The 15,633-nt window shown below is 40.0% G+C and overlaps 1 protein-coding gene across 2 annotated transcripts in view; it reads right to left on the bottom strand.

Moving 5' to 3' along the window:
- The window catches only part of LOC124790161 (hyaluronan mediated motility receptor-like), a 115,399-nt gene that overhangs the window by 27,069 nt on the left and 72,697 nt on the right, over window positions 1-15,633 (bottom strand). For both annotated transcript variants that reach the window (XM_047257757.1, XM_047257758.1), the window contains one exon: window positions 11,750-14,769. In XM_047257757.1, the coding sequence (XP_047113713.1) occupies window positions 11,750-14,769 (3,020 nt within the window). The remainder of the gene's footprint in view (window positions 1-11,749; window positions 14,770-15,633) is intronic.

Below are 15,633 nucleotides of genomic sequence, written 5' to 3'. Positions count from 1 at the left end.
TGCACCACACAGCCAGCCGCAGCGCTTCCAGGCAGTCCGGTGGTACGCACGGCGCGGGTAGTCGGCGTTCGAGCCGCTCCCATGTAGTGTGGGGGCATGTTCTGGCCACGTGCCGCCATCCAGGAAACTTGCATGTTCCGGCTGACTACCCGAGGCACATTACACAGCTGTCAACACTGCCAACATCACCTTCACCGCTGTTTCCTGCCATTGTCATCCAACGATGTGCAGCCATAGATGACCTACCACTGCCGCAACTATGGCTCCTGTAAGTTCGTCACTCAGTTTTTCTTCGTCGCTGCCTCCTTACTGTCGAGTATAGGCCCTTTTTTTTGTGCTCTCATTGTAAAGTTTTTGGCGAGCACCACATGTCCTAAAATTGTAACCATGCCTCAAACCCATAGTACCGCCACTAGCAGAGGGAACTCCCCACCTACAGAAAAACCAGACACAGTAGCTACCCTCCAAGCAGAAACAGAGAGATTAATGTTAAGGAAGATAGAATTAACAGAAGAATTTCAAAAATTGGCTCAAACCAAGTTTGCCAATATAAGTCAGAAACACACCCTGCTGCGCCACAAATGATGGCTACAAGCACCTCCAGTAGCATAGTACCCCAGGCATACATTGCAACTTTGGCTAACAGTTTCCCTGCAGTCAACTTTATCCCGACGTTTTCCGAGAAACCCAATGAACAAATGGATTCCTTTCTATAAACTGTCCTAGATGGTGGGTGCGCTTGCACTTGGCTAAACGATTTCCTATTAACTGTACTCCGCCTTAAATTGTCAGGTGACAACTGTACCCATATCGAATCAGTTCACACCCTTAGGGACACCAACTCTTGCCACGTTAGAAGCTGGGTTGAAAGAGAGATATTTGGACAGACGTGACACCCGCTATTACAGGGACAAGTTGTTCATCCTCTGCCAGAAACAAGGGGAGGATGTAGAGGCATTTGCTGACCAAATCCGCACTGTGGCTTGCCGCACTTACACTCTGGATTCGGATCCCGTCCATAATGAGGTGTTAATTGAGCAGGCGGAAGCCCACTTGATTGACTTATTTATACATGGAATAGACCCATATGTTGGAGGAGAGGTAAAGATACCATCACCTGCCTCGTTGCATGATGCCACACAACTCGCGAAGTTGCAAGAGGAGGTGGTGCATTTTATTGCCAGTTCGGTGCATCCAAACGAACAAACGCATCCAATTTTTTAATATGAGCAGGCATGCCAAGTTGAAAATTGGACCCTTTTGACATGAATGTAATTCGAAAACAAAGGCGAGATTTTGACGTCATCCTGGGGAGTGATTTCTTCCACCACTATCAGAGTGTAGCAGATTACAGAATGCAAACCATCCGTCTCGATGTGGAAACCCACCATTATCAGGGTGTATACGTGGACAAGGAAAAAAAATTCCCGGATTTCCCGGTTAAAAACACACTTTCTCCCGGGTGAAAATACACTTTTTTCCGTGTTAAGTGACAGTATACTCTTCCCGAAAGGTTTACCAGAAGATAGAATCCTATGAATGTTTATGGTTTTATATACCGACGTAGAATTTCTCGGCACTTTAGAAAACGAAACTCAGGGCGAAAAACACGCTTATACCTTTGATGTGCAGCAACATGTACCCTGCATATTTTTGTATTACAATGGTATAAATTTGAATTCCAACAAACAACGCATGTCACTTTCCGAAGCATTGAAATCGAGACTGCGATGCGCTTTAGTAAGCGTCATAGCTCATTTACGTGATCTCACCAGCTGATGACAGCAATAGACACATGATGTAGTCAGCCAATAGCAAGATCACTCTTAAGTAGTGGGAATACACAAATAACTTAATGGCTTAAATTAATATACATAGCATTCACATATAATATTGATCTCAAAGATTAATAAGTTGGAAGAGAAGCTAAGCTTCCACATATAATGTTGATCTTTTTTGCACATGTTACACTTTAAGATACATCACACAAATGTGCCAGTAAAATTTTTAATAACGACGCAAATGTCTCATCTTCTGGGCTATAAATTCTTCTAAATGGTCGTCCTCAAATAGTTGACTTTTAAATGAGAGTCAAGCGCTTTGTGATTTAAGAAATTCATCGTACATTCTCGCACATAGTTCATCTTGCGTAAAAGAAATCTGCATTTAATGTAACGCTTTTCAAACCACCATTCGCAATATCTTCCCGCGACCTGTTAGAAATAGGTTCATTTCAGCAGTTGCAAGAAAGCGCCAGATAACTGGCATCACCACGCTTGCGCAGCTACAATGACGCAGGAAGCCCATATGTTCTTATGTGCAGAACATTAGAAGATCTTACATTATGTCATAAAAGAAACAAGACATCAAAGGATACTTCAAGAGCGTCGGGATTTCGCAAACCATACTAAAATGCATAATTCGGCTTAAAATGTACACCCGTATGTAAATTTTCTTGGAGTACCAGTACTCATGTTTGGTTCTTTATTATAGCATAATGCCATACGTGCACTTGAAATGCAGGGAACAGTTGAAACTAGCCAATAATGTGAAATTAAACACTTCGTTTCAAATAAATTGACTGCCTCAGTAGAAAGGATTAATAAAAGCCAAATCTCTTTAGCAAATAACTTCATTGTTCTGTAAGGCGATTAATGCCTGTCTGTCAAAGGTGGAAATAAAATCTGAAACTATTAACAATTTTAGCCTGCCATAATTATATGAATGTATTTTAATTCATTTGATAGCTCCCAGCCACAAAAATCCGTTTTGTTATAATTTAACGTGAGAGCAATAAACGAAGAGGAAACAACAAAATCACTCAACATAAATACAGGTCATGTGGAGACGACCCACCTCCCCACCACAACTCTGACTGTTCTGTGCATTAGCCCCGGATCTACGACATTTCCGAACAGGGGCAATATTAAGTAGTGGCGCCCAGTCACACTATCGCAACCAGAAGCAGGAGAAGGTACTACTCATACGCGAATCAACTGCGCATGTGCAAGAGCCCGCCCGCATCTGCTCAAACGAATCTAATTTAAACAGTTGTCACGTCACGCTCATCGAAGGCAATTTGATCTTATAAAGCATTGTATAGTGTTCCTAAAGCCTTTGACACATTTTACTGTTGGCAGATGATTGTATGAGCACTGTGTTGTATACGGCGCATTTCCTTTGGAACTTAAATTTTATTTTTGTTGCCCTCCCCCCTCCCGTTCATGTTTTGTTGTTGCAGTATTATTCTGCAGTTGCGGGATACAATAATATCCTCTGTAAGTGTATTGGTTCTTACCATTCAAAATCACAAAAATTTAACTGAAAACTAAAACATTGAAAAATTCCCGGAATTCTAAACAATTCCCAGATTTTTCCCAGTTTTCTCGCGGATGAGAAAATTCCCGGGTTTTTCCCGGATCTCTCTGGTCGTATACATCATGCATTATTGACAGAGAGGAAATACCAATTGGTTATGCATCCTGTCAGCTGAACGAGGAAGAAATAATTACAGTTCTGCGGAGAAAGAATTGCTGTTTGGAGTCAACTATTTTAGATGCTATCTTTATGGGAGAAAGTTTACAATAGTAACAGATCATGCAGCACTTCAGTGGCTATTAAGTTTAAAAGATCCTAGCAGCCCTCTCACCCGCTGGGCTCTGAAACTGAGGGAGTATGATTACCAAGTGCTACACAAAGCTGGAAGATTGCACCAGAATACTGACACCCTTAGTACGAAAGTGAGAGTAGCTCAAATAGGTGATGTGTTAATTGATGAATTAAAAGACTCACTGGAGAATGACTCAAAATATCACCAGTATCACTCCCACTTGTATTTTGTTACAGAGGATGAAATTCTATACTGCAAGACACCCCAAGGGTAAACGTATATTAATACCTAAAGACTTACAATCCAGAATTATTGCCCAATGCCGTAACAGCATCCAAGCTTGCCCTAGTGGAAAAAGAGCCACAAACATCCGCATTGCCACAAAGTATTGGTGGGATGGCGATATGTTGCCAAGTATATAAAAAAATTGCCTACCATGCGTCCCGAGAGCACCACCCCCACGAATCAAAATTCCCTTACAATCTCTTCCTGAGGCATCAAAACCCTTTCAGTTTGTAGCTTTGAACATAGTCAGGCCACTTTCCGTAAGTACTCAAGGAAGTAAATATATCCTATCCATTATTGATCACTTTTCCCGATACCTTATTTTGGTACCCATCGCTGACATTTCTGCTGAAACAGTAGCACGAGCTTTTGTAGACCATTTTGTCCTTCTTAGAAGCCCTGAAGCCATCATAACCAATCAAGGAACCAATTTTATGTCTGCCTTATTTGTTCAAGTTTGCAAATTGCTGAGAACTAAAAAATGAAGAACCACCCCTTTTCACCCCCACGCAAATGGCTGCATTGAACGTGTCCATCGCAATGTGAAACAAAATGCTTTCCTATTACATCAACTCAGTCCAAAGTGACTAGCAAAGATACATTAGGTATGTGGCAAGTGCGTTTCCATTAAGCCACTGAATGTACCCCTTATGAAATTGTTGAGGCTTTCATGGCCACTTGTTGACAAACTGCCTGTTGGCTTCTGTCTCGGGTTCTTCGGCCGACGTTCATCTAATGATTTTTCTGACGTTTCGCCAGCACGAGTGGCTGGCATTGTCAAAGCTTCACCCTCCATTGCCGGTGGTGAACTGGAGCCGAGCTCGCGGCCGCAGACTATATGTACCTGGCGCGCCAACGTCTGAGGGCTTCTCCGCGGTCATTTCCGGTGCGGTTCTCCTCTTGCTACCTGCGACGGTCGTTCGCTGCAGTACGGGCAGCCAGCATCCGTTTACCTTAAGGCTTTCCTCTTTCTTGTTGAAACTGTTCGCGTGTTTTTGGATTTCTACAGCTTCTCTGAACAAGCGCGTGTGATAGTGCTTCTCTACAGCCAGAACTTCCGTGTCAGTGAATTTTATTACGTGGTCGGCCTCACTCAGTGCGTGCTCTGCCACGGCCGATTTCTCCACCTGCCCCAACCTGCAAAGTCGCTTATGCTCTTTGATCCTGGTGTAAATTGATCGTCCAGTCATTCCGACAAACTTTTCCGCATGTGCATGGTATACGGTATATTCCCGACCTTGCAAGTGGGTCTCTTTTCTCCTTCGGCCATCTAAGACACTCTTTGATCTTCCTTGTCGGTTTGAAAATAGTCTTTACGCCGTGTTTGCGCAATATACGGCCGATTCTGTCCGTCACTCTGGGAATGTATGGCAGAAAGGCCGTACCCGACATTTCTTTTTCTGGTTCCTTACTTCGCCGAGTGTTTGGCTCTGTTACACTTCTAATGTAATTTGTGGAGTACCCATTGCTCCACAGAACAGTTTCCAGGTGTTGCATGTCTCGTTTGAGGTGTTGAGGCTCACATATTCGTCCTGCTCTCGTTACGAGCATACTAATCATGCCTCTTTTCTGGCTCTGGTGGTGGTTTGACAGATTGTGCAGGTATCGGTCCGTGTGTGTCGGTTTCCGATACACGCTGTGTCCCAGGTTTTCGCCGTCCCTTGTGACTAGCACATCTAGAAATGGCAGTTTCTTGTCCTTTTCTACTTCCATGGTAAATGTTATGTTGGCATGGAGGCTGTTCAAATGTCTCAGGAATTCACCGAGCTGTTCTTCACCATGGCTCCACACCACGAAAGTATCATCGACGTACCTGTACCACACCTTAGGTTTGCAAGTCGCCGAGTCCAGTGCCTGTGCTTCGAATTGTTCCATGAAGAAGTTGGCCACCACTGGACTGAGAGGACTACCCATGGCGACACCTTCCAGCTGTTCGTAGAAATCGCCATTCCACGTGAAATAGCTCGTGGTGAGACATGCATGGAAGAGCTTTTTGATGTCTTGCGGGAACATGGAACCGATGTGCTCCAGAGCGTCACTGAGGGGCACTTTCGTAAATAACGAAACAACATCAAAGCTGACCAGGATGTCGTTTGGTGCAAGTTTCAGTTTCTTCAGCTTCTCAGTGAAATGTCCTGAGTCCTTAATGTATGTGTCGGTCTTCCCCACGTGTGGCTGGAGCAGAGAGGTAATATATAGCAATATTTCTCAAAGATTAGCTACATTTTATATGCAGCAACATATGACTTAACACACACCAAACGCAAATTCATAGCAACCTCTATTTTTCACTGCAAACTTTCCGAAATTCTTGCAGTATTTTACTTAATTCTAAAATATCACAATAAATATGCCCACTAACAAAAATGACAGACAGTTCATCATGAAGCAATGATATGTGGAAGAATCAAATTTTTTACCACAGTTTTTTTATTTTTTATTTTTTACAGTAGTTTGAGAAAGACTGCGGTTTGGCCAGCTTGGCACCTTACCATTCATGGAGTCACACCAACCAGCAAGCTTCTGCCCCATATCATACACCATGATAGAGATTCAGCATGTGAGATGGCCGTCACCCCCATCTGCAAGCCGACAGTCGCACCATCTAGCAAACTTGCAGTGAACCTTACCCTGTGTGAGAGGGTCTTAACTCACCCTCCTACAGATTCATAGCTCATGGTGTTACCTATACCTGGCAATGCTGAAGGAATACTTTTGAACAGATGGACTCACACTCCAGTAAGGCAAGAATAGCAACAGCCAGCCCCAGCCCACCAAACATCGCACAGACAACTATTATTATTATTATTCTTTCTTTTCTCAGGCGTTATGTCTGGTCAAAAATGGAAAGTGACACGGACCTTGATCAAGCGTGACTTCCTTTTAACTGTACGGTATATGTTATATTGCATTTAGGAACTTTCGGGTAATTGAACATGTATCAATAATTACGGATTTCTGTAGTTGTATGTATAAGTTTGGATATAGCTGTATTGCATTGATGTACTGGTGGATATTGTGTGGTATGACTCCTGTAGTTGATAGAATAATTGGTATAATGTCAAATTATTATTATTATTATTATTGTTATTTACACCAATAAATGCAAGGAACCTTCACTTGCGACCATACACAAAGGGAGGTGAGCGCACTTCAAACAGTTCTGTGATGTTCAATGAAATCTGACACACAGGATTGGCAGACTGTCCCTACCACATGTGAAGCTGAAGAGATTCCTTGCCTATAAAACCCTACATTTTTTGAACGGAGTGTAGACTCGGGACAAGTCATGCGAATGTCAAACCAGTGACTATCTCCAATGCAGAACTTTGGATTTCTGCAGCTTTCCTCCCTGCAATTAGGCCTGGTAGCACTACGCCTCTCATAGGACTTTAATCTTTTTGTGGAGTCCCTCTGCACCACCTATACTCTCTTAACAGTTGCTGCACATCTACTTAACTTCAGTGTTTGTTCCTTGGTATTTCCTTTCTCTGAAGGTTCCTTTGATAGCGTAGTTCAACATGTGTCCCCCCACCATAGAACACTTGGCCATCTCAGTTTTCAGCACTAACTTCACAGTAGTTAATAGGTGATTACCACTTGCACTATCTAAAGGTGACATGCAAACTGATTGGTTACAACAGACTGCATCTATTACAACTTCAATGTTAGCAACTGGCCTTCCACATCCATACAAAAATTTCCTTCTAAACAAGCAACAAAACTGAAATACTGTGAAATTTACAGAACATGTCAGCAATAACTCAAAATAAAGTCAGTGCCGAATGGCAGAGAACACTGTCATGCTAAAAACATAGCTCTTCTGTCTATTTTCCTGAAACTACTGAAGCCCTTGAAACAAATTTATTAGACAAACATTTACTGTTATTTTGTGGTAAATTTATTTTGTTCCAAGACAACTCTGGCTATTTTGCATGTCATAGTTGCTTATTAGTATAACTGGTGAAAAATAAAATTCATAACCCCTAAAACAATGTTTGTACATATGGTTTGAAATTCCAACTTACCAGTATTATTTGACAAACAAGAAGTTTCCACATTCTCTCCTTTCAAAATATGTAAACAGGTTCACAAACAGAAATACAATCTTACATGACACTCAAAGAAGATTTTAACCTAATTAAAATTAAGTGTAAACAATTACATGACAAACTTGTTTGCCCTTTTTGTGAATTACATTGGAGTGTTGCAAAATGCTCCAAACCCAAATCACTGTCAATTGTCTAACGAGTGACGATTTAACTAACGAGATCAGGAACCAGAAGCCAACTTCCATTAGTAAGGTAAGTGGTTAACTTGTTTCAATCATAACTGTGATGAAAACTAGGCATAACTCATCAATAGCTACATTGTCTTTCAGAGACAATGTGAGTATATGAATTAAGCTGTCAGTTGAGACAGTGTCCAGTTTGCTTTCCAAGTAATTCAATCACTGACATATCTTCAAGTTCAATATATTAACTGTGCCCATATCTTAAAACAACAGTAAAAGCTTTAAATCCATGTTCTTTGAACATTTTGTCCTGGGCACTTGCATTAGTCATTAGTAACATTTATATTTTCTGTGATGTATTTGGGTTGTGTTGTGTTAGTCCGACATTCTCTGCAATGTCGGTTCACTTTTCGGTGTTGGTCGAAATTCAAGTACAAATACTCTGTGATGGGCACTTCACTATAGAGGCAAGGCAACTGTGGGAGAAGCTATATGCCTATTGTTACTGGACTTAAGCGAACACTAAATTTAGCTGTTATGAACATAGCAAATACTTCGTAATCTGTTTAGAGGAGAAAAGAAGGGGGAAAAAGATGTATTTTGCATCCTTGTCAGTGGCTAGTCAAGTGGTCTTGAGAACAAGGGCTCCCCAGGAAGCAGTCAGAGCTGTGCACAAAACAGGTAAGCAAGTGGTTTGTTACTCTAATATAAGAAAGAATGTACCATTTGGCTTTTACTGAATGACAACTGCTCAATTTCTGCTTGTACTGGATGGTTACAATTAAAATGTAGCAACTCACAGAGGCCCAGTGTGGGCTGTAATTATTGTATGGCAGCAAAACTTGGTATATATGCTAAAGCATTAATGTGCAACTGATTTATGCTGGGAAAAAAGTTAGTCCCAATTTTGGTCACCAGGTGCAAGTCTGGCACTGTACAAAGTTTGTATGACAGTACGAAGTCCATGCCGTCATTTTACACACCATAAATGAGTGAACAATATAGCTACAGAGAAGAGAGACTGTGCACTGTTAGTGATACTGTTGAGTGAATGGCAGCAATTACAGTAATGCACTGATAGAGTATTGCCGACTAATGTTAATAAACAGTTTAAACAAACAATCCTGTTGGAAGAACATACGCAACTGAGCATTATATCAGAGGTTGAAAATACTGCTTCAGTTGTAAATTTCTTTTATAAAAGAAATTTATAACAGAAATTTACAGCTGAAGCGGTATTTTCAACTTCTGAAATAGTTTAAAGAACATGGTAATGAAATTTGAATACCCAGGTGAGCTTCATGAGGCACCTAGAAGAGGAAGGCACCCTATCCTGGTGGAAGTTATTGATGAGGTTGTGTTTCTGTAACTGACTGCGAAGCATGTGACCTGAGGAGTACTAGTGATTGCACTGTGTCACTAGAATTGTCCATCCAATGGTCAATAGTACAGACAGGTTTATGAGCTATTTTACACTGGTACCTGTACAAGATCCAGACAGTGCAACAACTGAAATCCCATGAGCCGCAGCAACATTCTGAACTTCCTGTTTGCTTTCTGGTACAGGCTGACGTTAATTACATGCGGCTAAGCAACATTTTATCGACTGACGAAGCACATTTTACACAACAGGCTGCAATAAGTACACAGAAGTGCCAAATTTGTGGTACTGTTAAAGTACTTGTTGTGCACAAAGAGCCACTGCACTTGCAGTATGTGACTGTAGTGTGGATTCATAAGCACCTTTATTCTTGGTCCATTCTTCCTTGAGATAATACACCCAGAGCACCTGTCAGGTGTACTGTGACATCTGCACATTATCAAGACCTTACTGTACAGCATATGATTACTGCTTTGGAAAAGTGCAACTGTGTGGAAGCCACCATTTTCATGAAAGATAGGGCAACACCTCTTGTCAATTGAACAGTGAAAGATCTGCTTAATATAACCTTCCACAAATGTGAGGTTATCCGGTTGCATGGTTGCAAGGTCACCTGATCTGCATTTTCGTGACCTTTCACCCCAGGTAAGTAACAAAGAATGCATTTACCAGGGAACATTCAATCTCTACCTGATCTGAAGGAAAGTATACAGGAACACATTGCTCAGATTCTACCAGAACTGTTGCGAGCAACTGTTGATTACAAACAATGGAAACTCCATGTAGGAATATTAACAATGCAGGAAATGACAGATTGCTACTTACTGCAAAGAAGACATGTTAAGTTGCAGACAGACACAATTAAAAGTAACTTATACAAAACTTCCAGCCACAGCCTTCATCAGCAAAAGAGAAACACACACCATGCATTCTGGCCCGACATGCTGGAGTTGGCAGTTGTGGCATGAGACGTGCTTGCTTATATGTATGAATGGTGTGTGTTTCTCTTTTGCTGATGAAGGCTGTGGCCAAAATTTTTATGTAATTGTCTTAATTGTGACTGTCTGCAACTTAAAAAGTCTTCTGTCTTGCTACATTGTTGGACCGTTGATTATGTTGTTTTAAGAATAGAGCATCTCATTGACCTCTCTGGTGATCATACTGAACAAACTAGATAAGTGGCAGTTAATAATAAAAAAAAAATCAACATTATGCCTTTGTCATTTGTTTGACCTATCCTGCCCACATCCTGTTCCTAATCCATTACATATGGAAACATTGCCATACATCTTTCTTGCATTAACACCACCAGATTTGCACCTGGTGGATAAAATTGGAGCCAATTTTTTTCCAGCCTAAATCAGTTCAGCATTAACACATTAGAATATCTACCATGTTCCACTGGCATATAATAATTACAGCCCTTAATGGAGCTATGTGGATAGCTGCACTTTAATTATAACCACCCATTAGCTGGCAACACGGCTGAGTTAGAGTTGCATTGGTAATGAGGGCACATGGGAAGAACCAACGATGAAGGGTGTGACTGTTAGTGCAACACTGTCAGTAATTGCAACCAAATATGAAGAAACCACAAAGTGTTGCTGGCTTTTTTAAAAACATAACAGTAAACCTAAGATGTAAAAATTTTGACTGTCTAACATAGCAACAGTAACCCTACATTAGTGCAGTAAAAAAATCCAGTCAAGTGTCGAAATATGTACACAGCTGTGCCTGCATTGAGTAGAAATGAAATTTCCGTATCTCAAAGGAGGCTTTGAACACAACAGTGCTTTACTAGGCCTGGTTCTATGGGAGACTATACCTCACCCTGTCCCCCTGAAAGAGAAATGACTGGCCAAGTGAGTTGTAGGAGTAGGTGTCGATGGGGAGGCAACAGGTCTGTTTAATGCGGTATCGATTTTCATGGTGCTTGGTTTTGCCATTATATTTTGCTATAAGTGAAATCATAACCGCCACAAATATATGTAATCAAACACTTCCTTAAGTAGCAGTCGAGACTCCTTATCTGAAATGATTTATACTGCAAAAATAACTGCCAACCTAGATCCTGTCAGCAACCTTATTTGGCAAGAGTACCAAATTTTGCTTACACACTCCCCTTTCTTTCCTCTGCAATTCAGTAGTCCACGTATGAGGAGTAAGAATTTTTTTGCACAGAGAACAACAACTTTAATGTCTGCAGTGAAGGAAAAACAAGAACAAGTCTCAAAAATACCTGTTAAATTGGTCCTCTGCAGTCGTCAACTTCAATCTCAATTCCACCACAGTGTTTTCAAGCTCAGCAAGTTTACATTTATCAATATTATTTTTTGTTTCTGTTTCAAGTTTCTTAACTGACAATTTCAGAAACTTTATTTCTTGTTCTGCTTTTGCCAACTCTTTGTCAGCCAAAATCTTACACTGCTGGAGGTCATTCTTCTCTTGGCTAAGGCAATCAATTTCATGCTGCTTGTCATTCAAAATATTTTGCATATCTTGAATTGTCAGTTGCAGTTTCTCAAGCTCTTGAGATTTTTCTTCGAGTAGTAACTTGTTTGTTGAAAGCTCTGACAGTGAACCTGAAATTTCATCTTTAAGCTGCTGAATTTGAGACATCAGCTGTGACTTAGTATTTTCTGCTTCAAGAAACTTTTTTTCTGCAGCTTCAAACTTTTCTGGACTGTATCTTTCTTTAAATTCATCCAACTCTGATTTCAGCTCTCTAATTGCCTCATCTTTTGAAGCAACTTCACACTGAAGTCTGACTATATTACTCTCAGCTGCTTCTATTTCCTTTTCTTTGATAATCTTTATATTTTCAAGATTAGATATTTGCTTCAAACGTTCTTCACTGCATTTTTTCAGTGTTGATAAATTTACTGTGATTTCGTCTCTCTCCAGTTTTAATTTATTAAGTTCAGTCTCACACTGGCTTTGTTTTAGTAAGGCACAGTTCAATTGAAGAGTTATGTCCATTATTTCATTACCACTAACTTCCACATTTCTTTTAAGATCCATGTTTTGCACTGACAAATTATCTACACAAGCTTGAATATCTGCATTTAATGCTGTTAAATCAACTATATGCTGTGCTGATTTCTGAGAAAAGTCTCTGTTTACTTCAAGTTCCTGCATAAGCTGACCAATCTGTTTCTGAGCACATTCTTTGTGGTGATCCAATTTTTCAGCAATAACATCAATCTCTGCTTCTGACCGCTTCAGTGCATCCTCTAGCTCGGATATGCGTTCTTCGTAGGACTTTGCCTGCAGCTCCAAAGAACTTTGGGTTTGTAAGAGTTCTTTTTCACTTGCCTGCAACCGCATCTGGAGTTCTTGAATGTTTGCATCTTGCTCTTGTGATGCAGTTTCTAATTGTACAACATATTCATTTACTTGATGCAATTTTTCTGTAAACATAGAAAGTTGACCAGCAAATGAATCTACGTCATGTCTCATACTCTGCATATTCTGAGTTTTCAGTACTGATTTACATTTTAAAGTATCTATTTTCTCAAGCAGCTCATTTCGGATTTGTTCTATCTGCCTCAGATTTTCTTTTTCGATCTTTTGTAATTCTTCCTCTTGTGTGATCAGTTTCTCCTTGTAGCCTGCCACTTCTGCAATTAATTCTTCTTTTTCTGCTTCAAGCTGGTCCCTTGTCGCAGTCAGTTGCTCCACATCTTTCTCACTTTCTAAAAGACGAACACCTAGAGCCTGCAAGCTGTCTCTAAGATTTCTATTGCCAACTTCAAATTTACGATTCTGATCCTCGGATGCTTCTAAGGAGCATTTCAGAGTTGCCATCGATTCTTTACACAAGTTGTGCTCCACACTTACAGAATCCAATTTGTCTTTCAGTTCTGCTATTGTTACCTGCTGCTCAACATTTGAAACTCGAAGTTCATCTCGTGTGGCTGTAATCTGACCTATTTCATCCTGTAACACAGCTAAAGCAGCAGATATTCTATGGAGTTCTTCAGTTTTCAAGGCTAACTTGTCCTCAGTATCGACTTTTTCTTTCTTTAACAGCAAAACTGATTCCTCTAAATCAGAAATTGTTTTTTCTGAGTCTCTCTTCATACCTTCTATCTTCAAGTCCATATAATTCTCCAGCTCCTTGACTTTATTGCTATGCAGTTGCAAAATGTGCTTTATCAATGTTTCATACTTTAAACTTATTTCTTTTAGTTTCAGTGCACATTCCTCAGAAAATCTATTTATATACGAAAATGTATCGTTTAAGTTCTGAAACTGCTCTAATAAGATCTTAAAATCTTTATCATGTTTCAGTTTCATGTCAGCATACTCTGCTTTCTGGATTTCACACTCTGCAATCAACTCTGAGACCTCCATTTCCTTGGCACTCAGCACAGCTTCCAAACTAGTTTTTGCCATCTTATATTCTGTGCAATCTGTCTCCAAGTTCCTAAGCTGTTCCTCAAGAGCAAGCTTTTCTACAGAATGCCTGCTTTCTATCTGTTCTATCTGTTTTTCAAGCTTTTCAATATTTTTGCTATATTCACACAGCAATGCAGCCTTTTCTATGTTATGCTCACTGACCATTTTATCACGTTCTGCTTTGCAGTCCTCAAACTCAACTTCCAATGATGAAAGTTCACCCTGTAACATAAGTATCATCTGCTGTTTTTGTGCAACCTTCGATGATAAGTCAGAATTTATAGCTTTCTCTTCCAACACTTGAGATTCCCAGTCACGTTGCAATTTTTCTGAACCCTGTTTAAGATCATTGAAAGTTTCATTAAGTCTCCTGTGGGATTCTTCCAGCATCCTGTACTCTTCATCATGTGAATTCTTGAGTTCCTGATATTTTATCTTTTCGGCTTGCAATGTTTCTTTCATCAGTTCAAGCTCATTATTCAAAACACAACATTTATCTTGACTTATCTGTAGGGACAATTTATTTTTGGATAACTCTTCAGTCATTTCATTTTGAATACTGCTTAAATTCTTTTTGTCAATTTCCAATTGAGAAATTGCAACCTCTAATGACAGACACCTACTTCTACATTCTTTCAATTCTCTTGACAATTCCTCAATTTTTTCACTGGTAAATGATCTGTCCATGCTATCAAATCGCAGTCTCCTTTTGCCATCACAGTTGAAGCAGCCATCATCTGACTGTGTGTCAATGTCTTCTGTATCTGTCGCACTGTCCTTTTTACCAGCATGCTGCAATCCAGTGGTTTGGGACCTGGATCTCTGGGAATTCTCTCTTAGTTTCCTTGGTGGTTGTGGCTGAAAATAAAGAATTCAGTTTAGAATAAATGCCTGCACTAAAATACCAGCTGTGATTTATTTCATGTCCAAACACAAATCTTTCAATATTGGTCTGAACAATACGAATAAAATATAGTAACAGTGAAAGCTTGAAGCAGAAATAATAATGTGTGATATGTACATAGATGATCAGCTGAGTCTGTCCATAGAGTCTTAATGTATTAGTATTGTATGGGGTGATCCAAGTGAGTCAGATGATTTCCATCATATTTCTCACTATAATATTTCTGACATTGTCTTGTTGATAAATTACAAACAATATTCCCACAAGATGTTAATAAACTGTACCATCAGTAATTCTACTCACAGACCATTGCTTTAAATTGACTGCATTGCAAAGGTTGGGTGTTGAAATATGTGACACTTCTTGCATCATGGATGACTTCAAATTTGGAAGATTAGGCAAGAATTCTGTGAACAGACACATTTCTTAATGTTTGGTGAAGCGAACCCTCATCAAGGCATTACAATACTCTGAGTGCCCCATTGCTTCTTGGGGAAGAGAGAAAACAGACAGTAGCTCAAACTTATAGCAGGGAACACTATTGTTTGTTCTGACGTGCAATCCGAAATCTGCTCAATGAATAAAATCCATTCTTATAAAGTATATTTCAGAGTATGAAGATATTGGCAAAAAATGAAGAAAGAAAAAGCATCCAACCCAGACATTGGCAAAAAATGAAGAAGAAAAAGCATCCAATCACAGTATTGATGCAGACCAGAGGAACATATATTACTCTGGAGCATGAATCTCCAGCACTAAAAAGTTTAAGGATTTACTGACCTAACAAAACATAAATGATAAATTTATTAAAACTCTCA

Source organism: Schistocerca piceifrons, chromosome 3, assembly GCF_021461385.2.
Source record: "Schistocerca piceifrons isolate TAMUIC-IGC-003096 chromosome 3, iqSchPice1.1, whole genome shotgun sequence".
Taxonomy (NCBI): Eukaryota; Metazoa; Arthropoda; class Insecta; order Orthoptera; family Acrididae; genus Schistocerca; species Schistocerca piceifrons.
This window is presented reverse-complemented; position numbering and strand designations above follow the sequence as displayed.